Source organism: Lagopus muta, chromosome 1, assembly GCF_023343835.1.
Source record: "Lagopus muta isolate bLagMut1 chromosome 1, bLagMut1 primary, whole genome shotgun sequence".
Taxonomy (NCBI): domain Eukaryota; kingdom Metazoa; phylum Chordata; class Aves; order Galliformes; family Phasianidae; genus Lagopus; species Lagopus muta.
In genome coordinates this window covers 160,316,883-160,344,405 of record NC_064433.1, presented here as the reverse complement: position 1 = coordinate 160,344,405, position 27,523 = coordinate 160,316,883, and the positions used below count along the sequence as shown (strand labels likewise).

At 34.2% G+C, this 27,523-nt stretch overlaps 1 protein-coding gene across 3 annotated transcripts in view; it reads left to right on the top strand.

The window, feature by feature from the left end:
- Positions 1–24,826, top strand: part of TDRD3 (tudor domain containing 3) — a 99,707-nt gene extending 74,881 nt beyond the window's left edge. For all 3 annotated transcript variants that reach the window (XM_048932772.1, XM_048932762.1, XM_048932780.1), the window contains 4 exons: positions 672–1,510; positions 3,395–3,520; positions 19,949–20,085; positions 22,106–24,826. In XM_048932772.1, coding sequence (XP_048788729.1) covers positions 672–1,510; positions 3,395–3,520; positions 19,949–20,068 — 1,085 coding nt within the window. In that variant the 3' untranslated portion in view covers positions 20,069–20,085; positions 22,106–24,826. The remainder of the gene's footprint in view (positions 1–671; positions 1,511–3,394; positions 3,521–19,948; positions 20,086–22,105) is intronic.
- The last annotated feature ends 2,697 nt before the right edge of the window (positions 24,827–27,523 follow it).

The following is a 27,523-nucleotide window of genomic DNA, read 5'->3' as shown; positions in this document are numbered from 1 at the left end:
AAAACATTTCACATTTGCCTGAAAATAAAATTAAAAAATCCACAGTAAATTCTACAGAACTCCGTGATCTTCTCCAGCCCCACAGTGCAATAGAAAATCTACTCCTTTCCATTAGATCCGTGATAATTTTGTTCCACTTAACGTCAGTTAAAGTTCTGACTCAAATGATTGCACTTGAATAATTCCTGCTATGGCTCATTGATCACGGTCTTCAGAATTATGGACATTTTTGCTATTCCCATTAGCTCTAGTTCATTCTTTCAATTCTATTTCTTGCCTTTATGTTAATGCTGAACAGCTGTTAGCAATTTATTTTTACTGAATTAAAATTTTCAGATAATAGCTATTCCTTTTTTCTCTCCTCATTTTCCTGCCTGTTCCTTTCTTCACATCAGAATTTTATTTGTCTTTCTTAAATGATTGTTACTCATTTAATAATAACTAATTTAAGTACCACCAAGACAAATGTGTATGTTTTCTATTAACCAGTAATTGCAATTCAAATATCTGCTAAACTTAAAAGGACAGTTCCATTTATTTATCTGAGAAGTAAATGCTACTTGCTTTTCTGAATAATACTGTTGCTTTATCATTTAGGATCTGATCCACTGTTTCTATATTATATATACATATATATATATATATAAAATCATATTTTTTCTCTTTTGTAGAACCAAAATTACAATTTCAACCACCACATCAAGTACAGCCCAAAGTTATGAATACAGAACAGAATGGCATCAAAGAAAATCATTCAAGGCATATTTCTCGTAATGACATGAGACAACCAAGGAATGAGAAGCCCCCTCGTTTTCAAAGAGATATTCAGAATTCAAGGCAGGCTTTGGAAAGTGGGGGATTACCAAGAAACAGAGGTCCTGAAAGGCACAACTCTTTAGAACATTGGACAGAGGACAAAATTAAAAGTGACAGACATTATCCTAGAAATGATAGGCCAAAGGATTTGGGTTATCCCATAGCTACTCACCAGAGTGATATTTCCTTTAAAAAAAGGGATAACAATATACAAAACAGAATAGGAAAAGGGGTGTCTTTCACAGAATTCAAGGAGAACTCTGCTGTTCAAGATACTACAGACAATAATAACCAGAAACGTGGGAAAAGGGAAAATCAAATACACAATTCTGAAAATTTTTGTGATAGGAAAGCACGAACAATAAGTAATGAAACCTTTATGGTAAAAAGTGAGCAACATTTTGGTGTGAATAATGATTTCCAAAACCCTGGTAGAACTGATCATTTTAATTCTGTACCGAATGGAGATACAGAACATCATCAAAAAGGAAGACGAGTAGGGCCTATCAAATTGTCAGGACCTACTGTGATTCCATCTTATGATGACAAGATTTTGTATTACAACGCTGCACCCAAAAGGAGATCTGGGCCCATCAAACCAGAGAAAATAATAGAACCATCAATTCATGCAGAGTATGGAAAAACCTGGAGACCTGGGGATGAATGTTTTGCTCTTTATTGGGAAGACAACAAGGTATGTGTTTGCCAAATATCGAGTAATTCAAATTAAAGTTTTGATGCTTTCCTATATACTTGAGGGTGACTTAGCACACCAGCACAAAGACAGAGGGCTTTGTTCATAGGTGTATACTGTGCTTCGTGGATGGCTTCTTGTTCTACTGTTGCTTTTTTGTTTTTTTGGGTTTTTTTTTTTTTTGGGGGGGGGGGGGGGAGGGGAGGAGACGGGTTTGTTTGTTTGTTTTAAAAGGAGATATGTAGATTGTATACTTTCAAGAAATTAATGTGACTCAGATCACCTTGACAATGTCTCTCATACGGGAAAAGCAGGCTCCTAACTGAAACATATTTCATGTAAGTGTTTAAAATTTGAAGGAATTAATATGGGTCTAAGTGCCCTTGTTACTTTCTAAGGAATAAACCCAGGATGCTGTGTTATCCAGAGTGGTCTCTAACTATAGATGTGTAATGCCTTTTACTAGAATAAGATACTGTGCAGTCTTCACTAGTACAAGAAAGGACCAGAGTCTGCAGGGATGGAACTGTTTAAAAGAAATTCCTCTCTTATTTCAGTCACTGCAAAAAGATTGATTTTTATTATGAATATTAGTTTGTTAGCTGAAGGAGTTGTGGAGCAAATGAAGTGTGATGCATGACAGTTCTATTTTACTGATTTTTTTTCAAAGCTTAAGTACTCTCTCTTCCAATTAATAAGATTTTTTTTATGACAAGAGACTTTCTTTTTATCTCCTCCTCCTCTGCTTTACAGAAAGAAAAAAAAAAAAACGTTGTCTTCTCTTCAGGCATTCTTTGTGCACTTCTTAGTTGTTTCTTCAGGTTTTTGACTCTTTCTGGTGACCTGAAATATTACTGTTCTTTGCATAGGTTTTATTCCATTCGTTTCTGTCAATTTTTTTTATTTAATTTTATGCTATTAAAGTTTTTTTTTCCTTGTTCCTTTTTTTTTTTTTTTTTTTAACAGGATGTAGATACTGTTAGCTCAGCAGCATCACTTTATTTCTCTCTTTTATTTGACTGAGAAAAGTCATGCAAATTTTTTGATAGCAGCAACATGTAGCGAGTTGGAGCTTAAGTATGAATATATATCTTGGATAGATGGATTTGTTTGAAATGTAATGGCATATTGAGGAATTATTTCCTGTCTTGAGAAGCACTTTATGTCACTATGTGTTGCTGAAATTCTAAGAAGCATAAAACTTGCAAAATAAGCAGATATAACACTGCCGCCTGGAAAGTATTCAGCGCGTTTCAATGATGGTTGTTTTTTTAATAGCTACAACAAATGCTGCTGCTTGCATCTAGGATAATTTTAAAATAGAATGATAAAATACGGTTTTGAGTTTTAATCATGTTAGGTGATAATGATTTATTTGCATTCAGTAAGAAAAACATCTTCAGAAACAGTTGATTTCTTTGCATAAGTGAGAGAAAGAAAGTGTTGAAGAAAGGAAGAATTTTTGAACGATCGTATTTTAGTATGTGGTGAAATAGTTACGTATTAGATGTGCAAGTAAGTGCCTATCTGGCATATATTTAAACAGTAATAATAATTAAAAAGAAAGTCTTGCATTAGTATTTCTTATATATAACATCATTTGTGTTAATGATTAATTTGTATTTGAAAACAGATCTTTTAAATGTTCAGTCTAATGTCCTAAGTAGCATATATTTTCAGTGAGTATTGTAAATACATACAGCCACAACCTTTCAGTCATGGGACACGTGAAAGTTTAATATACAGTTATCTGCTACAAATTTTACTGAAAATTTAATGCTGACCAAGAAAAAGAATGGGGAGGAGAGTAAAAATGAAGAGACTGTTTTCAAACTGTGGCACATCAGGTAGTATTTTTTGACCTTCAAAAATTTCTCTTTTAAGTTCTACCGGGCAGAAGTTGAAGCTCTCCATTCTTCTGGAATGACTGCAGTTGTTAAGTTCTCTGACTATGGAAATTATGAAGAGGTGCTTCTCAGCAACATCAGGCCGATTCATGCAGACACCTGGGTATGTGATAACAAATTGTATACAAAGATATGAATTACATAACCTATACCAAAATTCATAACTTGACAAATGAATGCCTACTCCTACAAAGACTGGTAATTGCACATGTAGAAAAATAGTTAAGAAGTGAATACACAAGCAAAAACTTTTAGTTATCTATATGAATCCACTTAATGATCCTAAGTGTATTATCACTTAGTGTTCTTTATATGTAATAAATTTAGTATTATTTTAAAATGAATACTTTAACTAACCTGTCAGCTAAACAGGTCAGCTTGACCTGTCAGCATATTTTCTCTCTAAAAGGTGCACTGACTCGATTAAACTCAGATTATTATTGTTTTCTTTCATGTCCACTGTATTTTCTTCTGTGAAGGTTAGTAAACAGTGTTTAAAATATATATCCTGAGGGCTTATACTGTATGTGAGTGTATGGCTTAACCAATCCATCCCTTTGAATCATTTTATTTTGTATCATGATTTTATTTTTTTTTCCCCAGCTAATTCTTTGTTGAATATTAAGGGGGAAGTTTATGCCTTGAAGTCTGCTGTAGAAGATTTAGAATGTATTAGCCTTATGGTAGCTGAATTTCACGGGGCTTTATTTTTGAATATCATAGAAGTACGTTTTGGTTTAAAAAGCAAGCAAAACAGGATTGCAGTCACTTGCTGTTTACTCGTGATAGATGCACGTATTTGTGCTTTGGTTCCTTAATGATGAGCTGACAGTGCTTTTTTCATTGCTTTCTTCTGGGTCACATAGCCATGTCAGTACTGTTGCAGAGGCTGCTAACAGTCAACTAATGTTTTCTGCCAGTGGTCTTCTAATTTATGTTGTTGCTTGTAACTCTCAGATGCCCTTATGGCCTCCGAGATGGCCTTTTTGTATTTAGAAAGGTCTCTGAAGCACTTCTGAGCTGATGCATTTCAGTCTCTGGAAATTATTATTATTTTTTTTTCTTTCTATCCCCATTAGTTGAGTTGCAATGATACAGTGCTTCCTAATGTATGATTGTGCTTATTTTGATCTTATTTCTAGGTTATTAACACACCTTTTCATCACACAGACACAGAATCACACAGAATTGTTGAGGTTCATAGGGACCTTTGGAGGTCATGTGGTCAAATCAGCTGCACAACCATAGAAAACTAAAGCAGGTTGCCCAGAACCGTGTTCAGGTCAATATTTCCAAGGAGAGAGACTCTGTAACCTTTTTAGACAACATGTGCCAGTGCTTTTTCACCCGTACAGTGAAGTGTTTTCTAACCCTCAAAGCTTCCTGCATTTCAGTTTATGCCTATTGCCTATTGTTCTGGCACTACGCATCACCAAAAAGAGCCTGGCTCTGTCCTTGTTGCACCCTACCTTCAAATACCTGTATATGTACACTGATTATCTTTCTTCCAAGCCTCTTCTTATTGAGGCTGAGCAGGCTCAGCTCTCTCAGCCCCTCCTCACAGGAGAGGTGCTGCTGTCCCTGTCATCATCTTCATGGTCCTGAGCTGGAGTCTTACTTGTACTGAGGAGCCCCAGAACTGGATGCAGCACTCCAGATGCGGCCTTCCCAGTGCTAAACAGAGGGGAAAGATCACTTTCTTGCTGCTGGTGATACCTTGCTTAATATGCAGCATTGGGCTCTGCTAGACTATTTTCATCATCTTTGATGATAATCTTAGGGAGTGACTTTTATTTTACCTTAACTCTCTGAAAATTCTCTCTCTTGGTCTGAGAACTTGACCTGGTGTTAAGAATAAGTTGATCTAATAGTGAGGTGCCACTGTCAAGCAGTGGCCCTTATTCCTATTTCTGCCAGTATTTAATCAACTGTTCTTTTTGTTCTCTCTCCTTCCACATTGGAAGCATCATCAGTCTCATAGCCACAGAATGAGCTGAAACAGACTGAACACTTTCTCCTCAGCCTTGTTTTATTTTAGAATTTCTTAAAGCTGACACGGGATGGTGGGAGAATGTATGGGGAGAAGATTCTACCACTGAAATAACATGATCGTAACACAATGCTGTATCTTGATCTAGTCATTGAGACATTTTCAGTTGTTACTCAGGAGAAATAACGTCCTTCAGTCCAGTTTAGAAATAAGGGATATCTTTCTCAAGTTTTTTCTCTGTCAAGAGAGTCTAGATGAATAGCTTAGATTTGGACAACTTAATGTAGATCATTAAATTTACATGACAAAAATGCCAACTATTATCTTAACAGTAAAGAGAAGTTTTATGTTTTCTTTCTGACTTTTTTTCTGCTTTGTTGCTTAAAGTTCCTTGCAGCTATAGGAATTTTCTAGTGGAAAGTTAGTTAGAATCTTGCTCACCCCTTTTATGTTTTTAGATACTATGTGTAGTTTTCATTCTGTGCTAGCAGTTTTGATTACATGATATTCAAGTTGTCTTTTAAGCTGAACACTGTTGGTAATTTTTCTGTGTGTTGGTATTCATGTTAATATATTGAAACTAGACAGTGTGCACAAATGCAAAACGGTTCTCATGCTGCTCGGTAACTACTTAAATCTTATGACAAAGAATTAACTTCATGATATTTCCTCTTTACAAGAGAACAGAACAAAGTTAAAACTGAATTCACTAATTAATTTTCTTTGAACGTTATCAGCAAAAATGACCTTGTTCCAATCTTTTTTTTTCTCTTTAAGAAGCATTATGCTGAGTTTTATTTCAGTACTTACAGGTGACTGTGGTGAGCTGAGGCCTTCATAGCCATTTGTACTGAAGACCTGTTATTAGTAATGTAGAAATACATAGTGTGCGAGTTCTGATGTCTCAATTTTCTGAAGCTTTTTCTTTTTTGAAGAAATTGTTGACAATAAGGAAAGTATTAGTGAGTTGACTTAAAGGCATATATTTAGTCTTAATTTTAGCATACTCTTTAATGCTTTCTCCAGGATACTTTTTAGAACTCATTTATAGAACAGAGTTTTTAATCCAACAGATGTGAACTGTTGAAATTTGTCCACTGGATAGGAGGAAAAAACAAAGCTCAACAAGTCACATGAAAAAGCAGCCAAAACATCGCAATTCACAGTGACTTTTTTTTTTTTTTTTTTAATATTTAACTACTGAGATGTGGACTTCTGGTATACTTTTAGCAACCTTCATACAATTAATGATCAGCAGTCTTTTTAGTAATTTTTAGTAGGAGATTAGTTTAACTTCCTCTTCACTTATATATGGTTAACATTCTCCTTTACTCACACACTATAATACTGAACTGGACTACATTAGTACAAGAATACAAGTTCTTTTCACTTTTTTTTAGTTTTCCTTGAATGTAGACTCAGGTTGCCTGACATTATCAGGATAACACTGAGTTTTCCGCTGTAATGGAAGACGTGTTACTAGGTGATATTAAGACTCCTTGACGATTGTATACTGTCCCATCACTCAGTTTGCTGAGTCCTTGCAAGTTTTTTTTTTTTTTTTTTTTCTTATAAAAGATGTAAGATTGTAGTAACAACTAAAAAGCACTAAAAAACAGCATTAAGACTCTTCCTTACTTAAATAATCTGTTCTGTGGAAAATAAATAAATTAAGTCAAGATATTACTTTAAAACTGAAGTCTTCATTTTATTCTCTCACTTGTAGGATTTTTTTCCCTCAGTAAATTAACAAAAAATATACAGCCTAAGTGCTTACGTTGTGACTTCTTTTCCCAATCTAGGTCTTGCTTTTCCTTTTACAGAGCCTTGTTCTTCCATTTGATAGGCCCTCTTCCTCTGTTTATACTGTGATTACACTTTGTTTATCATTTTCTATGGTTGTATGAAGGAAATAAAGATTGTAGTTTTCCCTGCTACATATATTATGGACTTATTCTGACTGCTCTCAAAAAAACCTAGAGCTGGATTTATAGTTTTGCACTTAAAAATAGTAATTATAAAGTGAAGTCTGTAGTTTAGCTTAATTTTCTCTTCCTGAAACTTGCACTGTTTCTGCTTAAAGAGATAAAAAGGCAAAATAAGCTATATATAGTATAAATAATAATTAATTTATTTAAATCATCCAATAGGGAAGGTGCCAAGGAAACAAAATAGCAGGGAGTCTTGATCTACAGCTCATTCATTTTGGCAGACATTTTAACTTAATTGTTGAGATCTTAAATTTTGTAGTGTTGTTTACTGTAGCTCACAGAGCTGTAAGTGTTTCTAAAGGTGTTGAATTCTCTTAAATCAAGCTGTAATTTAGGACCTTATCATACCTATCCCCCATTTCAGGTAAGTGAAGAAGTAAATTTGTATAAGCATTATGAAGGTGTTGGAAGCCTTCATCTAGCCATGTTAAAAATACTAAATGGTAAAGGGTTACAGCTATGTGTTTATGATAGAGCTGACTTCTACTGTTTTATGGAATTTTGAATTCATTCCAGTATCTTGATTAATATCAATGAAATATTTACCTTAAGGTGCTGTTTGCTGTGTTTCTGAGGTCTGAACAGCCTTAGCTTCACATTATGGTATATTTTTTTTCAGTTTTTTGTCAAGCAGGAAGTTTTTCTATGTAAATAATTAAGTAGGTGAAGTAGGTAAATGTTGGATCTCTTATCTAACTTGTATCCTCATTGACTACTGTGAAAATGAGGATGTTAAAAGAGCACTGTACCAATTAATTCTAAGATTACTGTGGAAAAATTGTCCATGATAGCAGCAGAATGAGTTAACAATTCCAGTTGTTTGGCTTCTGTTCTATAAGAAAATTGCTATAATCATTTTCAGTTGGTAATTACTTATAAACTGTAGAGATTCTATTTTTCAGTATTTTAGACTACTCTTTGTTTGAATTGTGGTGGTGTATATTTATAGGTTCTTTTTAATCTAAAAAGTTATTAAGTTTGTTTTCACAGAAGTTTTATCTCCTAAAGCATTTTAGATTTAGGCCTTCTGTAGTGATGTGCCTGATTTTCCATATTTGTAATACATTGACTTCAGTTTCCATTGAACTTTTAGATTGAAACAGAACTTAATAAACCTTAAGCTTCTTTTAAGGTGTTTGTTTGTTTGTTTGTTTACTTTTTTACATAGAATTTTGTATTCAATTCAGAAACAAGCATTGTAGAAAATGTTTGTCACGATGCATCTACAGTATTTTTCCTTAGCACCTCTGCCCTCTGAGAAACTAGATGGTTTTTCAGACTTCAGTTTCCTGTGTATGTGTTGGAATACAGATGGATGATTACAGTGCAGGTTAATTATTCCCTTGAAAGTTACAGGCCCACAGCTGAAATGTAATAATGGATGCTTAAAGGTGATTAAGGAAACACAGTTTTGTTTTTAATAAACTAAAAGCAGGCAAATTTCAGTTGAGAGGAGGTAGTTAGCACTAAGTGGGCATAAAACAGTGGCTTTCCATTTTCTGTCTGTATCATTAGGCAAATGTTCATTGGACATTGCAGAATGTTTTAGTCTTTTAGTCAAGTGTTTTGTATTCATTAGACTATAAAATGCTGTAAATTGTCAGCAGTACAAATCAGATTAAGGATGCATTCTTAGAGTTTGTGTAGCTATTACAAAAAGTTGGCATTGATAAAATAGGATGCTTATTATACTTTTCTATTGTTTTAACCTCATGCTGTTAAATGTAGTTTCATACAGCGATGTTTTGGAGACCATGCCATGTGGACTCCTTTGGTTGTTTATTTTGAGAGACTGTTCCTCACTAACACTGTCCTTTAATGTGAATTGTGTTGTGGAATAGCTTGTCTTGACCTATTTTAAGTACCGTATTTTATTCCTTTATGGGAGAAATAGTCTTTATATTTTCATTCTATGACTTTCTCTATATTGAGTTTTTTGAGATTGAACACAAGTTCTTCCAGTTTAGGCACTGTTGTTCCTCTTGAAGTATGAAAAAAGGTTAGTTGCGTAAAAATGTCTAGACTGTACTTGCTATTTTTCTGTGTTCCAAGTTTACCCACCTTTAAATAGTAATTGAAGGTATTTTGAGAGGAAAATGGAGAAACTATATATTAATATAGCTATTCTTCGTTGGCTGCTCTCTAGGAAAGAGAGATGTAGTACCAATGACTTGATATTGCAGAATATGTCAACCCCAATTTGTACTGGATTGTGTGTATGTGACTGTAGATCATATTCCCTCACGCTGTATAAAGCACGCGTTGAATTGAAGCATTATACTTGTGGTTAAGTAACAACCATGTACAGATCGGTTATTGTCTGAGGTTTTTTTTTCCCCTCCTTGTTTGATGACTTGCAAGCATTACCAGTAGTATCTTTTAAACAAGACATCTTCTATAAGGTAAAAAGCATAGTGTGAAAGCAGTTGTTTGTAGAAGTCATTCTTCCACCCCCCTCATGATTTTAAAATAACGAATTATTATTAAATGAGTGCTTTTGTAGACCTGAGCTAGATATAGTTGTTCACATTGTCGAAGAGCAGCACTATTAAATCAGGTTTTATTAGAGTATCTTTAGATAACATAAACAGAAGAGGAAATATTTTAGTCTGACAAGTTTGCTAGAATCAATTTGTATTCTCAGGAACTAGACAATATATCTAGATTTTAAAAGCTTTAAAGAAGTAGTATTTGCTTAAACCCTACACAAAGTTTGTAATATCTTTGCTAAGTTAGTCGAGGTGTGTTTTCTGTTAAAACTGGCAGTACAAATACATTTATTTATTTTTACAAAAAGACTGACTTAGGAGGTGATAGAAGTCATGAGGAATGCTAGAATTCATGTCTAAGTTACTCACTTAAATGACCACTTCATCTTAATTTAAATTTGAGTTCCTTAACATACATATATCCTTATAACTTTATTCTGTCTTGACAACAGTATTATCTTAGTTTGAGTTTGAGAAAGCTTTGCCTTGTTTTATCTTGAACGTCTTGTGAGTTAACTGCATTCGGAGAATTTTTAATAGAAACTCTCGTAGTGAACCTTAGGAGTCTTAAAAAATTACAAAACCACAACAAGGGCATGTTAAGAAAACTAATTGTTCATGGAACGATTTTTTTTTTCTTTTTCTGTAATTAAAATGCACTTCTCAATTCAGTGCTTTCCTTATCTTTCTAATATTTCCAGTTTTTCAGGTCTAAAAAAGGAGAAGACAAACTGAAATGTGTAGAAATGATTTAATTTTTCAGCCTTGTACTTTATAAAACAGGATATAGAACTTCTCTGAATTTAATTTGTATTTATTATAGAATGTTTACATTTAGAGGTATGAAGCAATTTTAAAGTGTGTAATTTAATATAAAAATTGCAGGAGTTAAGAATGTATCATGTTACCTTGGTAAGTGGTTCCAGTTCCTAAAGTCTTTAACTAAAAAGCAAGTTTTGCCAGTCCTTTAACTGTTTTTATAGCTCTGCTTTGAGCTCCCATTTAGTAGTGTTTACTTGGAATTTTATTTGTACTTGAACTAGATACAGTACTGCAGGAATAGATGCTAGATTATCAGGTACAGAGCAGTGATATCTTACCTAACAGTCTCATCAGGGAAAAGGCTTGTAGAATTACCTTATGTGTTTTTTTAATTATTAATATATATATTTTTATTATTAAATTCCAACATCTGAGTGGTATATTTTTCCAACATTTATGCTACATAGTCCTTGTTCTTGTGAAAACTACTTTTATATAAATGTAGAAGAACATTTTTAACTATCCTGAGCACAGTTCTTGCAGAAATGTTGCTATATTTGGCCATGCATATTTACTGATAATGCGATGAGTGTCTGTTGTTGCGTATACCATCTGCTGAAAATTGAAAAGGTTCACCGAAATGTCATTGAAACTCTCCATCTGTTTGGATTTTTGTGGTGGTTTCATGCCCTAACAACAGTGCATAGATAATTACTCATACCACAACATAGTGTTGTGTTTTTTTTTTTTTCTGGATAGTTGCTGGCAGTATTTTCTGATTACATACTACAATTTACAGAACAGTAGGTGCTTCTTTTCCCCTCCAGAAGTGTATGAATTGCTTAAGAATGCAGTTAGTGCAAGTAGGCTGAATGCTGAGCATAGAGTTTTGGGTGTTCTTTGTGGCAGTATGTTTAGGTCTATTATTGTATAACCTATATAAACCAAACTTTTCTTGAGGTCATCATTTAACTTTATGTTCTAAAAAACTGGATGGATAGTTTATTTTAAAAAAACAAATAGGAGTGGGGGAGGAAAGAACTAAGTGTTGTCTGTGGGAGAAAAGGAGAATAATTTGCTGTTCAAGTTCAAAAATTATGTTGTTTACTCCTGACAATTTCATATTGCTGTGTATTATATGTGGCTATTTTTTAAATGTATTTCCTGTTTGTGGATTTTTTTTCTTGTTCAATTGAGAAAATTTGATGTGTCTGCAGGGTGAATGTTCTTTCTGTTGCACAGTTCACTTCACTGTCTTTTCTTTTAAAAATGAACTTTTCTTTACAAATAAACTTTATGTACGCATAGTTGGATATTGATTCTGCTCAATGTGAACAAGTTTTTTACTAATAGAGTTTAGTATTTCTGTTTTGCTTTTGTGATATGGTATGTGTGGCTTAAATATGTATTTCTTAGGAAGTTTTAAAATTTATGTTGAGACTTTATGTTGAGGACACAGCAACAACCTGCATGAGAGAATGTTTGCATCATAAGCCCAAACGTTACTAGAAGAGTTACAGATTTATTTTTGTGTTAGAGAGAATGAACACAACTGTGAATAACCTGTGCAGTACCCTTAAAGGGAACAGATGATCTAGCAAATTGTCTGTAGGATGATCATGCCCGAGGTTTACACTATCCTAGTTTTATGGGAACGTAATTGGGATGCAGTTTATTTAGAAACTGAGTGCTTTGTCTTCAGAGTTGAAGAAAAGCAATGAATTACAAAGAAGTTCAGATGTCTGACTCCAAGTAACTGTTGTGAAGCAGTTAGCAGTCTCAGATCCATGTATGTAAGTTCACCTCCTCGTTCATCTGTTTTGCATTTCTTGATTTTTCTGAAGGATCAGCAATTTTTTCATCATTTGGTTATCACTTGTTTCTTGTCTCACTCAAAACTCAGAACGTAGTTTATCCCAACAGTATCTATTGGAAAGCTCTGCTGATTTTGTTGCAGCTTACATTTTCAGCAGAGGAAAAAGAAAATAAATTCAATAAAAACTTTATTACTGTTTGTTTGTTTGTGTTCCAAGATTTCTGAATCACTTAGTATATTCTTAGTATCTTCAATTCATTGTAAATTCATAAATCTCTTGATCTGAAGTATGCTTTTCGTAACTGTACAAAAACTAACCATTATTTGCCTTCTGATGTTTGTTTGGTGAAAATGAACTGAATAGATTTATTATCATTTATTAATTTACTTCTGTTGGAAAGACTGGTCAGGAAAGTGTCAATGGGAAGCTTTGGTTCTGAAAATAAAAAGCCACAAATGTTAATGTGTATTTCCACACCTTCTAATTTTATGTACCAAAGTTAGGAACGTATTTTCTATGTGTGTTCAGACAAACATGTACCCTCCTAAGGTAAATAAAAGGTTTTTATGGGTTCTGTTCTCTTCTGTTTTTAGCTGATTTTATGGCAACTTTAATTCATTCTCAGTCATTTTTGAGTTTGGCTGTTCTCACATGAGGAAAAAGTGAATTTCTTGTGTAAAAGATTTTATACAGAGCTTGAAGGTAGAGTGTAGTGTTGTATTTATAATATACATCAAAATTTCATCTAATTTAAGAAGCAGAAGAGAGAAAGATAGCCCTAGTTTGGTATGTTAAAAGTATATGCAAGTGGTAGGCATTCAATTTTACAGATTCTACATAGAAGTCTTATAGTATCATACTGCAATAAGTATAACTCTTGAAGAAAATTAACAGCAAATATGTTGAATTATTCTGTAATAGATGCTTAAAAAAATGTTCTTGTCATAAAGTCCTTGATTAAGATTCTTGAAAAATATACATCAGTGGTAATTTCTTTTTTTATTTGTGCTTTTCATGCCTCATTTGATAGCAATTTTTGAAATTATGTCCTAAGGTGCTCTAAGAAGATATAACTTTAAACTTTAATCTTTTAGTCCTTTTTTTCTTTTTTTTTTTTTTTCTTCACAACATCCTTTTCATTCTTACTTGTTCTAGAGCTTGAAGAATCCATTTACATATTCAGATAAAGCCTTATCAAAAGCTTAATGGAATATGATAGATGGTTCAAACAATGCTTTTTCATCCAAATATCAGATAACAGAATATATTGCAGTTTTAAAGATTAGTTTTAGGTTTTGGTAGGAAAACTGTGATATTCTACTTCATGGCTATGGTGTGATTTGTTTTTTGTTTTTATTTTTGTGTTTTTAAATATGTCTGGAAAATCCTTCAGTCTGTTTTTGATTGAGACAAGTATAGGTAAGTAGAAACTACAAAAATCAAGACTTAAAATACTCAAGATTAAAACTCTGTGATTAGGCAAAAGAAACAAGTTTGAAGAAAGGAATTTCACAAAGCAAGAGATCATTTCATGTGTTAACAGCAAGGAACAGCTGTTGCCAGCAAAGTGGGCAGTACATAGAAGCATAAAATCTGGCCCAGGAAATGGGAACCAAAATGCAGATGAAAGAGTGTCGTTCATTTTTCAAGAACGGAAACAATGTGTTTTTGTATTGATTCCAGCAAGTTTCCCATGCATCCAGTATGTGGTTGAAGTTAAAATTACAGCTTAAATTGAGTCATTTTATAATACTGAAAGAGAAAATGCTTTCTTGGACTTCTGTCTCTTCTTTCTCTCGTGATTCCTGGCCTCATTCTATTCCTTCACCCATCCTTGTGTAGGCTTTACTGCTCATTCGTAATAGCCCACAGAGAGTTACACACTAATTTTTTATTGGAAAACTTCTCCAAGGATCAATTGAAATACCTTAGCAGAAGAGTGTGGTAGATAGAGCAGAACTTTCTGTCCTTAAATAGGAATAGATGGAGGTAACCTGTTTGTAGATAACAAACTGATGGAGCTGATCAGCTGTAACCTGCAACTAAATAAGCATGAGCAGAACATGAGGCAGTTAAAGCCTATGTGAATTCAATCCTGCTCTTTACTTTCATCCACATAATTGTTCTTGGAAGTCATGCATGCTACAGTAAAAACATATAAGTACTCTGATTAAGATCTTCCAATTCTAAGCCTGGAGTTGCTAATCTCATATCTGTGTATAAATTCATCTTCCTCTGAAAAGTTCAGAACAAGTTGTTCAATAATTTCTTCAAGAACACTGAATTCTTATCATTGGTCAGTGCCAAACTACTTTTGGATCTGACTCAAAATAAGTATTCACTCTCAGAATGTTATATGTTTCTAAACTGTTATTTTAACACACTGATTTGCAATTGAAATTGAAAAACCCTTTCATGAAATACGAACATACTCTACTGAAGTACTGATAGTTTTAAAAGTAAATTCGTTTTTAAAGTATATTAAGTGCTGGATTTACAGCTTCATTTTGCAGCTGTGAAATCCATTGAATTTTCAATGTAAAAGTAAGCCTAGCTGATAAAGTACAGTGCTAGTAAAAGCTCTTGAGAATATATGGGTCCAAAATAAAAAGCTGTGAGTGTGTACATATTGCTATTTTACACTTGTTAAGTCCTCATCTTTCTTATGAGAGGGAATTAAAGTAGCATAAGCATCAGCAGATTTTTATGGCAAAACTTTGAACAGAAGCTGAAATTCTCAGTGATTTATGCTCCCTTCTTTGCTATCTCATTTTAAATACCTAAATAATACTCATATCCATCACTCTCTCTGATGCTTTTCGAATCTGTTACTGCAATAATTTTTTGGTGCGTTTCACTGTTTGCACTGTAGACTGTTTTTTTCTGCCAATTGCCCGTGTTTTTTGCCATTGTGCTCGTAGACAGAGTTTTGCTTGCACGTTGGCTACCTACATAGCCAAGTACTGGAAAACTCAGTCCCTGATTCCAGAGTATTTCAATAAATAATACTTAATAAGCTGAAAGAATGAGATGATCAAATTTACTTATTTTATCATAAATTTTGTATTTTAAAGCTTCTACTCTTAATAGGACAAAAATACCCCAAGGAGGTGGCAAGTGTCAGAGGTTGTGGCCAACTTTAAAAAATGTAGTCAGATCTTGTATGTGTAAGTAGGTGGGAAATTGTATAATTTAGAATAAGTGACTGATTTGAAAGCAAGCAGCTAATAAGGCTTCAAGATGTGAGACCTAAGTGACTGTAGGATAATATGCAGAGGGGTGAAATTTTTAGGTGGAAGAACACAAGACACAAAGATGAACGCACTAGAGAACTCAAGTTTTGCCTGCAAAGGTTAGATGCTGTTCCAGAATGGGGAAGGCAGTTTTGAGAATGATCTGGAGAGATTTTACAGTGAATTGAGATAAAGGAGATGGACTCAGAGAAATCTGCAAGATGGAAGTAGAATTAAATAGCAATAGAAAAGAAAGGAAGAGACATCAGTAGTAGATGAGGGTAAGTAATTGACAAATGGTGGAACATAACAGATAAAATTACTTGCAAAACAACAAGAATTGTTCAGTACAGATATGATTTGACAAAATGTGATTTTTGAAAATATTTGATCTGATCAGGATAAAAGGAATAGGTAAAATGCAAGAAACAGATGTCAAATTGTCATTTGACATAAAGATGTCACCCTTTATGTGGTAACTGAGCCTGTTCAGTAAGTGTGACAGTTCCTCATGGTAGGTGCAATACTCCTTCCTTATTCTTTCACCCATATTAATGGAATCCTTTATAAGCAGCATTGGACCTATCTGGCAGCCGTTGTGCCCACTTGCCTTCTCTGTTCCTGGAGTGGAAAAGTGCAGGAGGACCCTCGCTCCTGCAGGAGGCTGCTGATAGACTAAACTGTTGAGCAAACTGCACTTGTTGAAGTATGAGAGTCAGTAGGTTGGAATAAAAGGGCATTTTTCCTGTGAAGCTGCTTGATCTGACTGAGAAATCCTGAGTTCCATGCAGTTTCACAGTTTTATTTAGTTACTACTTGGAGCAAGAAAGTAGATTGAATTTGTCAGTAGTACTAGCATTGTTTTGTCTCAACACAGAGCAAATTTCATCTTGTGAGTGAAAAAGTTCAGATAGCTCCAATAAAAGGAAGATCTATTATAAACAACTACTTGGCTACACCTATTGATGGGTTTTACTGCTGCTTATGAAGGGATAGCTACATTCCAGGAATGTTACCTGCCTCTCAGATGGCCCTTGAAAGTGAGACTACTGCTCTGTGTGCTCTTCCTCTCTTGCTGGGAAAGCTCACTCAACATGGTTTGAATGGTGCTCAGCTATTAATGCTCCCAGTGGCTTTGTTTAAAGTCCTTCCTTGTATCAGGCACTTGCAGTTTGCATGGTAATTACATCTCAGAGGTTAACACAGCAATAGCCATGCTGCCTCAAGAAAGATCCGTCTTAAGTGTCACACTGTCTCCACAGTGCACGCTTGGACTAAGAGGGTAGGAATGAGCATTGTTCTGCTCCCAGCACTCAGTGTTTTAGGGAATTTGTGGATAAGAAGTCTCATTGACACTGCTGTTTCTAATGACTGTGGAAGGACTGATCCTCCTGGGATTTTCCTAGACTTTCCTCTAACCTGCTTAATCCTTTGGCCTCCGCAGTGTCCTGGGGCAGTGAGTTCCACAGTGTAATTGTGTTTATATGGCTTGATTTTGCTTGTTAAGCAGGTGAGGTGAGTTATGCTCCGCAGCTGTGATTCTAGCTGTAAATGTCTCTGTTTGTTGTAGGAAGGTTGGATTAGACCTTTAAGGTCCTTTCTAACTCAGATGACTCTATGGTATAAGGATATAAGGGAAAAGTCTTTTACGGTGAGGGTGGTGAGGTATTGGCACAGGTTGCCCAGAGAGGTGGAGGATGCCCGCCCCTGGAGTCATTGAAGGCTAGGCTGGACCAGGCTCTGAACAACCTGTAGGCTCATTGTGGGGGAGTTGGACTAGATGACCTTTAAAGGTCCTTTCCAAGTCTGAGGATTCTGTGATTCTATGATGAAGGACTTCAATAGAACTGTCAGTAACTATGGGGAACTCTGTACATAGAGAAGGAGAGAATAGAAAGGTATCCTGTTGATAGCTCTTTTAATTTGCTTCAGTGCTTTTTTTTCATTATTTTTTTTCAGTGTCTCAAGAAAGAGAATGTGATTTCACACTTTGTTCTTACCTATTGTAATGACAATACATGAACTACATGCATCTGAAGATTTCATTCTGTGAATAAAGACAACCAAACCAAAACGGCTGATTTTTTGAGATAAATTGTAGTTTTAATTTGTTCTTACTGAGTTCAGTGGATCAACAGCATAATTTTTGAAGTTCGATGGAGATTTGCTGCTGTAGATATCTTCTATGGCATATTTACCCTCAAAAAGAGGCTGTTAGAGATGAGATGCAATGCACTAAACAACTTAAATTCTGATCTTTTTGAGATGCGTAGGCTAAGAAAGTTACAAAGGGAAGACTAATGTCTGATTTGCTGCAGTCTCTTCAAAACACTGGTATGCATTTCTAATTTTCAGTTGTACATTTGACATTTAGTCTTCCAGCTTTGTTGAAATCCAATTATCATTTTACGCTTAAAGAATAAGCTGTTATATTTAGATTGAAGATTTTGGAAAGAATCTTGAGAGAACTTGCGGTATTAACATAACTATGCTTTTATCTTATTTTTTCAACTCTTAATGCTAGTTTAGTTTGTCTTGTCAGTGATGGGAGATGACTACTGCAAAATATGTGATTTGCTGTTGTTAGACCTCTACTTTCCTATATCTTTCTTTTGGGTAATTAGTCTCCGTGAGCCTCTTTGTGTGTGGGAGCAGTGCTGCAAAAAATAAGTATGGAAAAAGTCCGTAGTTTTCAGCCTGTGGCTGCACTGAAACTAAAATTATTTGATTATTCTCTATTTGATTGTGTTGAAATTCTGTCTTATACAGTTATTGCCGACTTTCAGTAGTAGGGAAATCACTAGCTATGTTTTCTTACATGGACAAACAGCTGTTCTTGAAATGCAGCATTGACCATAGACATGTCTTTTAAATGTCTGATCTGGCCGTCAGGGATAATGTCTGGCGTTATTAGTTTCAAAATGTGTGTTTACCAGCATTTAAGTTGATTCAGCATGAGGTGTTATTTCTTGAGGAAGACTTGGTTGTTTTTCTTTTTTTTTTTTTTTTTTTTTTTTTTTTTTTAAGTGTTGTTTATAAAGAAATCTAGGCTGTACATCTTTCTTTCAACCTCTTATAATGAAATATTTTTCTGCTCTAGTTTGCTTGTTCGTCATTATATGCATGTTATACTCTATTACCTTTGCTTGATGTTGAGGTTGTTGATGAATTCATAATTACTAAATATTTTTAGTCTATGTTTCTCTGCATTCTTAGATTGTGAGTGAAAGGAAATTAAGAATTATATACTCAATACTCTTCCAAGAAGTGTTTTTTCCACCACATTCCCAGTAATCCTGGTGCCTATTAGAGTTTGGTTTTAGAATAATTAAATGAAAAATTATAGCTACTACTCTTAGAAACTATTTGAGAAACTCCTGCTCAAGAATGAATATATTTATATATATATATTATATATATATATATATATATTATATATATACATATATATATATTTACAAACAGTGCATAATTTTATTTTTCCATTTCTCTTTGTTAAAAGTTCTGATGCTCTGAAAAATCTTCTCTAGACCAGTTATTTCTGTTATTCTTCTTTGAACACCATATAATTTGTCAGTGTGTTTCTGGTATTGAGATTCCTAGAAGTGAATGTATTGTGTACAAATGTATAATACATCTTGGTTATATTTATTATTTCTGCTTGTAGCAAATTCATATCTAAATTACTGTCCACTATGCTTGTAGCTTTTTTTTTAATTATTATTATTTCATCATAGATTTGTGTCTGCTATTTCAGATCTGTGTTTTGAGGATGCATATTTGCTAGACTTTGTTCCTTGCCTTTCCATTCCTTAATTCTTATTTGATTTCAAACACATTTCTAAACTCCCCTGAACAGATATTTTTCTTCCTCTGGCAGGTTACTAAATTTATTTTTCTTATTGAGTTTGCCTGTACAACTCTTGGAGAATAATTTCTGCTCTAATACATATGGTTTTTTCTTCCTGCAAATATTTAGTGACTTCTGCTGCTGCCTTGAGGACTGAATTTTGAGATTCTTCTTTTTTTTTTTTTTTTTTTTTTTTTTTTTTTTTTGCTGGATTTCCTAGGGTTTTTTTTTTTTTTTAAGGGGCTATTCACTTCTTTTATAAAGTGTTCAACCACACAGAAGCAGCAGTTCCTATGCATGCATACTTTTATTTATGTGTGTACATTTTTAAACGTGTGTATATGCATATATAACTCACATACCTACTCATACATTTAAAACAATGCTATTTACCTACAGGAGGATGAAGAAGAAACATATGAGCAAACTCTAGAATTCCGCAGAGGAGGTGATGGTCAACCAAGGCGGTCCACACGACCTACTCAACAATTTTATCAGCCCCCAAGAGCTAGAAACTGATTAATAAGAATTAAATGGTAAATATATCATATTGACATTTCATTAATGGATTTTGATTTCAAGAATAGAAGACCTGAATTTTTAAGTACTTAAGTGTTTTTCTGTCTTTGAAAATGAAAATGAAAATGAGCTGATCTCATTTGCCTGTTTTGGTAGATAAAGCGATGTCAGGAAACTTTCAGCCTGATAGAGTGGTAATTACATTTATCAGATGTGGTTTACGGCTATTCATAGTACATCTCGTGCTGCTATATATTTTAACATTATGTAGAATTTAGAAATACATAGCATGACCAAATGAAATAGTTCAAGACTGTGGAGCTAGAGAGAAACCAGTAATAGAAATCTATTAAACTTCACCAAAATTAAATGGAAGGTGAAGTTGGTTCCTCTCGTTTTAAATGTAGGAAGAAAATCAAACATAGTCCTTTCTGGTTTGTTTCCAGTTCGTATAAACCTTTACAACAATGTTAAGTGAAAAGCTCAAGAATATCGAATGCCACTTCATGGAAACGGATTTCTGTGTTTTTTCATCCTTTTAATCCTGAGCTTCTGAGAGAATGACATATACATATTTCTAAAAGCTTTAGATAACCTGTTTGATGAAGACATGATATAGCAGGGGAAGTTTTTAAGGAATTTAGTGAGATTTAATTTTACTACATCTTTTCACTGAAAAATGTTTTGCCGGACCATTAATTGTGACATCACTAAGCCCTGAGAGAAGAGGCTTTATATACCTTATACTTCAGTATTTTGTAAAATAAATAACTTAAATCATTTTTTCTGAAAAGAGATGTAGAGCCTTTGTTGATGTATATATTATAAATTGGTAAATTGTGTAGAATTTTAATATTGTATAGAATTTTAATATTGTAATACTTAATATTTAAAAATGCCAAGGTGTGCCCTATTTTCAGAAACATATCAGGCAATTGTAGAAGCAAAATTTGATGGCCATATTTATAATAACTTTGATAGAGACAGAAGGAAGATAAAGCATATGGTTCATATAGTAGACATATCATCTCACACCCAAACCAACCTGTACGATGTTTTACCACTTCAGAGGATGGGCTTATTAGCACTGGTCCAACAATGTATCACTTCCTCAATTAGTGGATTTTGTGTTGTTGTTGTTGTTTTTAAATGGAGTTCATGTGCTTCTCAAGAACAGTTGCTGCTGACATACAGGAAAGTCCTGTCTTGCTGGTTAATATGTAGACAGAGCAATGGAGTATTCAGGTCAATACCGTACAATTAGCCTAGAAATGGAGGTTTATTAATATCCAGTAGTGAGATATAGGACAGTAGTTCAAGACTTTCTCAGAGCACTGCATTGAGATCCTTTGAATTCATTCTATATTGTTGAGGGTCAAAGTAGCTAAACGCTGGTTTCGGAAGATCTGAAAATTAAGATATTCCTCTTAGAGTATAAAAATACGGGACTTGAAGGCTAGCAGTAATAAAATACTTCCTGAGCCTATGTTTCCTGGGTAGAATGTCATGGTAACATGAAATAGAAGGAAAATAAGTAATCAGAAATGTGTGTTTTGAAGAGCCGTGGATTTTGGAGTAGCTAGAAAAAAACTAAGAGTGTGAAGCTATGAGTGCTTGGTCACTACCTCGGGTCTTTTTTTGCTAAGTGACAGAATTAATCTACACCTTCTCAAACTTGCTACAAAATGTGAAGTCTGTACTAATGGAAAATTTAATTTTGTAAAAAACATTGCCAGCAAATGTTCTTTCCTTGTGTTAAACCAATCATATATAATATATATATATATACACATATATATATATACACACATATATGTATATGTATATATATATATATATATATATATATATATATATAGCATTGAGGTGCAGTCTTCTGACTTAATTTTCTAAAGACATGTAAGTACAGAAAAGCAGATGAGTAGGCTTTTGGAGGAGGGGAAAAAAGGAACAGCAATAAAGTTGTACAAACTGTTTTGGGGCTTATCTATTGTTATCTATTGTTGTCTTTTCTTCTTTTTTTTCTTTTTCATGTAGTGATCTTCTTGGGTTGAAGGAAAATTCACTGGCAGCTCCAACTTGATGAAGACTTCTAGAAGAACTTCTGGCTTTTTCCAAGCAACAGGATGAGACAAAAAAAAAGCTTATATAAGCAGAACAAATTTGAACTTGATACCACAGGAGACTTTTTTAAATTCTTAGTTAAATGAAGCTGAATACTTTTTACATATGAAAGAAGCAAATTGTCTTTGCTGCCACCAATAAAACCACAGTGCACTATTCTATTCTTTGCCTTGCATTCTTTTTACCGAGCATACATTTTTTTAGTTAACACAACTACTTGTGTGTTTAATTTGTATTCATTCTGAATTGATTTTTGTTCTAATCCTGTCTATTCAAGTAGATGTAAATGTCCTATTTCTCAGAAGCAAGCAGGATTGGGCTTCAAGTTGAGGCTTTAGGCTAGCATTAGTGCAACGTTTCAGTTTTTCAGCTCATTGTTAAGTGAAGTTCTGAATAGCAATTGACTTTTTTTTCTATTTTTCTTTTTCAAAGTTGCTAAAGGCCAAAATTAACAAATTTGCCTTTTATTTTTTATTATGAGCTATGACTAGAACATTGAAAGGGAGAAAAAACTCAGTTTCAAAAGACATTTTCTAAATAATTTTAGGTAAATATTCTCTTTTGAGGAATATTTATATTCTGGAAATAGAAACACTTGAGAAGGTACATGAAAGTAATTTAAGCAAAAAAAAAAAAAAAAAAAAAAAAAAAAGAAAGCACATGGGTATTTTCCCAAGAAAATAAAACAGCATAAATATGTATATAGGTACACACACATAACCTGTTGAATTGTGGTTTCTAAATTTTCCGTACTTTAACCTCTGTATTTATTGCTTCATATCGTTATATTATTTCCAGTTATCATTGATGCTTGAAAAAAATTGTATATCTAACTGTACTTTTAAACCTAAGCTATGTCTTTGAATCTTATGTGATTATGAAAAACAGTTGAAATTCCACTACTTCTTTCAGAAAAGCACCACAAGACTGATGCTCCTTGCAAGCCCCTTTTAAGCTTTATTTTGATGGTTTAATTGATTGATATGGTACATATGAGATAGTTTTGTAAAGACAGAATTGTATTTGATACCTGTATTGGTGCTATGAATTAAGTGGTTCAATTCTGCTAAATTTCTGAATGCTTATACATAATTCTGTTTAGACAGATTAGTCAAACCTTAGCAAGCACTGAATGTTTTGTTGCCTTAATGGATCCTTGAGAATTATAATGCAACTAATTAGCAATTTTAAAAATGTTTGGAAACTTAGAACACAAGCTGCACAACGTGGAAGTTCTTAGCTATCAGTTGACACACCAGAAGGCTTGTGTAGTTTGTTGGATTTAAACTGGAGACCACTTCCCAAAAAACTGTAAATCACTGTGGTCAGTTCTGCTAAATTGTACTAGCAAGTAAATAAGTGCAGATATGATGCATTGGGTGTTAGATGCTTTACTTCCAGAATTATCACTGAGACCACTTATAACAGCTGTTCATTTTAATCTGCAGCCACAGCATTGTTTTAAAAAACAGAGTGGGTTTTCTTTTTGAATAGACTGTGCATTAAATGAGAATCCTATTATCAGCGTACCAAAGCAGTCTCTTAGAGTTCTTCTGGTCTTCTGGTCATTCCTGTTGTGAACTAAATCACTAAATTTAGATAACTGCAGTCAGATTTAGCAGTCTGACGTGTAAAAAGTTGCATCATTTTGAAACTACCAAATGTGTGTGAAGTTTACTGTAGGCAAATTAAGTATATTTAAGAACGTTGTTTTTGTTTGGAAAACAGTGAAGCCAATGTCCATGACCAGGTCTTCTCTTCAGTGGTGCTAAGAAACTGGAAAGACAGAATAAGCAAAAAATGGGCAAGTCTCTTTGATAGGAGATGTTGTCTTAGTACGTTTTATTATTCTTTTCTATTATGGTTTCAACTGCAATAATGTATTTTGAAAGCTCTGCCTGTTCTTTAGGATTTGAAGAATCAGTGATTGAGTATGTAAAAACTATTTGCATCAACTTGTTCTGAAAAACATGAATTCATAAATCCATACTCATCGATTTCCATACTTAAAAACAGCATGATGATGTATTTTAAAATTTTAATCAAACTCACAAATACAATTGTTTCCAATCATAATGTTATCTGGTTTACATACATGGGAGGAACATCAATTTATTCAGCCTTTGAGAAGAAGTTGTCATTACCAGACAGATCTGCAGAAGTCATGCAAAAGATATTTTGCCAAAAGCAACAGCAAAGGCAAGGTCCTGAACTTTGTGAGGCTACATCTGTATAGCAAAACAGAGAATGTGGAGAACGAGCACTGGATACTAGTGATCCACACTACCTACTAGCTTACTTTCTGATGCTGTTTTTTTGACTGCTCTTGACTGTTTCCAAGACAAACCTGTGACAAACTTCAACTTTTGCAAGCAGAACATGAGGTAGTCTGTGCCTCTTAAGCTGTGAATAAGTAGATTCGTGGACTTATTTTGCTGGAAATACAGATACAACTTACGAGAATTTTCTGTGTTGAGTTTTAGGAATGTAGTTCTAATGAGAGATTTTCTTGCTATGGACTTGTATAGAACATTTTTACCTAAAGAAAGGGAAAAAAAAATAGTCTGACTCAAATTGTTTTTGAAATGGTGTTACAAGCTAGTAACTATATTTAAATAAAATTGCTTCACGTTTTTTTCATGGTTTGAGGTATGAAATCATTTTGAAACGAATGTAGATGCTCTTTTTATTTTAACATTTTCAGAGTTTTATAACAGTCTAATCAGAGCTGTTTTCATTTAAAAATTCTGGCTTGGACTAATATCTTCTGAGAGATATTCATATGTTTAATACTGATATTAATACAGCTTTTGTCACTAACAGGTATTTTCTTGGTGAATCTTTGGAAACAACTGTACAAATCACTTGTCGAGATGCTTTTCCAGGAAACACTACAGGAATTGTGTCTGCAGAATCTCTGTAATGACTTGTACCTTATGCAAGATGGAGCATGTTGGAAATATGACTTTCCAAAGTAATATTAAAAGCAGATAGTTCCATTGGGTGGTGAAAAATTGTTATCAGAGGAGGGATAAATCTTAGCTTTGACATGCATTTGTGGGGAGATATGAGATGAGTAAAAGCTTAATGGAAGAAAGAAAGAGAACTTGAGGTAAAGCTGGAGAGATATCTGCAAGACAGCTCCCGAATAGCCAAACTAATGAAGAATTGGTCTAATCTTAGCAAGATTGTTGAATGAATACTGGAGAGTAAGGAAAAATCTCCAGTGCTTCTGTGCATGGACAGGAGCATATCCTTCTCTTTACATGACTGTACCTAAATTTAACTTTCAATCAACTATTAATTTCATATACAGTCTTTTTCTGTAATTATTTGGCAAATGAATGATTTCAAAGATACAAAGCTCTTCTGATCATAAATAAATTGGGGAAACATTATCTAAGTGAAGGGGAAATTGGTTTCTTTATTCCTTACAGATTCCTCTTCACTTAATGTGAGAGACCAAACTATGTCCTTGAAAACATGGAGGAAGCTGCGACACTGTGGCTTGCAATTGTTAACAATTCTGTATCAATAGTGTTTTGCAAACTATGATTGCTGCGTACTAGACCAAAGACAAGAATATGGGAAAAAAGTATTTAAATGGCAATGTTAAGTAAATTTTGTTGAATTGTGTGACATCTGTGAAGTATTTAATTTCCTGAAAAGGAGCTTGTATTAGGGTAAAATGCACAATATTTGTAGGAAGAATCTCAAGTTCCAGTTCCTTTGAATGTATTATCCAGCATGGCGGCACTTTCAGATTTTCTGTTCTGCAATAACATGCTCATCTTGCTGTGAATGTTTTGAAAGCCTTTAATACTCTTTACCTCAGGAGTAGATGAGATGCTGTTATTTCCTACTAGGTCAGGGAAAGCAGCTTGACTCTAGACTGTTTCTGTCCTTTCTGTTGATTTGTGATTAGAAGCTATGGTAGTTATATGTTGTTGCATACCCTTGGTACTAATGGAGGTCACTCTGAGCCAGAAGCAAGCCACATGGCCTCATGTAGAGGAATTGTGGGTCATATAAATTGGCTGAGATTTAGCGAGTAACTGAATTCATGTCCTCATCTGATAAAAGCATTGATGTCTTATTTCTTTGTTATATAGAATTGTACTCTTAGGGCAACAAGTACACCAATGGATGGTCTGCAGTTCTCTCAAAAAAAATGTGTCCAGAGTGTTTGTGTGAACCATGCTGTTCAGTTGGGCTTTTTGTATCCTGCAGTCTCTCTACCACTGCATTAGTCAATCTTTTTTTTGGGGGGTGGGGGTGCGGGCTGGTGGGAGTTAGGTGGGGTTGGTTAAGAGAGTTCTGACTTCTATCATATGGGCTGTAGACTTGTATCCTGAACTTCTTCAGCCATTGTGAATGAGGGTCTCCTGAGCTCTCACATTAGAGAATTTTGTTAATTATTTTTGGACTATGATAAACTTATCTCTTTGAAAAGTTCTTTAGCTCTTGAAACCACTTAGCTCAGTTATTCCCAATTACTCCTATTACCAACTTGTTCCAGAACTTAATTTCTCAGAAGGCCACAAATCTTCTAATTACAGCCTAAGCATATTTCATTATACACACTCGTTCTTGTGTCACCATTGACCTTCAGTATAAACAGGTTTCACCTGACCCTGAGGTATTTGTAGGCAATTTTTAAGCTGTGCTGAATGAGGGCATGGAAGAATGATATTCTGAAAATCCTTTTCAATAACCTGTTATTGCAGGGGGATTTGATAGCTTGTGGTCCTGTGCGCTTATATTGTGAGCAGTGATTTCTGTTCACCTGTAAATGCCTTCATTGAGTTGATGAATTCATTAAACTTGGTAGTTTCATATGCCTTTCCCACAGTTCCAGGAAAAGAAATATTATTGTATAATATTACAGAATAGTTCAGGTTGGAAGGGACCTCAGGAAGTATATCTCTAGGTCGACTTCCTACTCAAAACGGGGGCAGCTGTGAGATCAAATGAGATAGCTTAGGGCTTTATCCAGTCAGGTCATGAAAATACCCATGGATGTCTGTGCAACTTGCTCCAATGTTCCTGTCCTCATGGGTCTTTCTTTACAGCTGACTGAGCCTCTTCTGTTTCGGGGTATGTTGTTGCCTTTTGTTCTGCTGTGCACCACAGTTAAGAGATAGACTCTCTCAATATTATCTTGTGGGTGTGGGGAAGCTGCTGCTCGGTCCCACTGGAGCTGCATCTTCTTCAGGACGAACAAGACCTGTTTCCTTGGTCTCTCACAAGGCAACCGACTGCAGCCCTTGTAGTAGCCCCACTCTGAATTCATTCTAGTTTATTTATGTCTTCCTTGTAGTGGAAGAATTA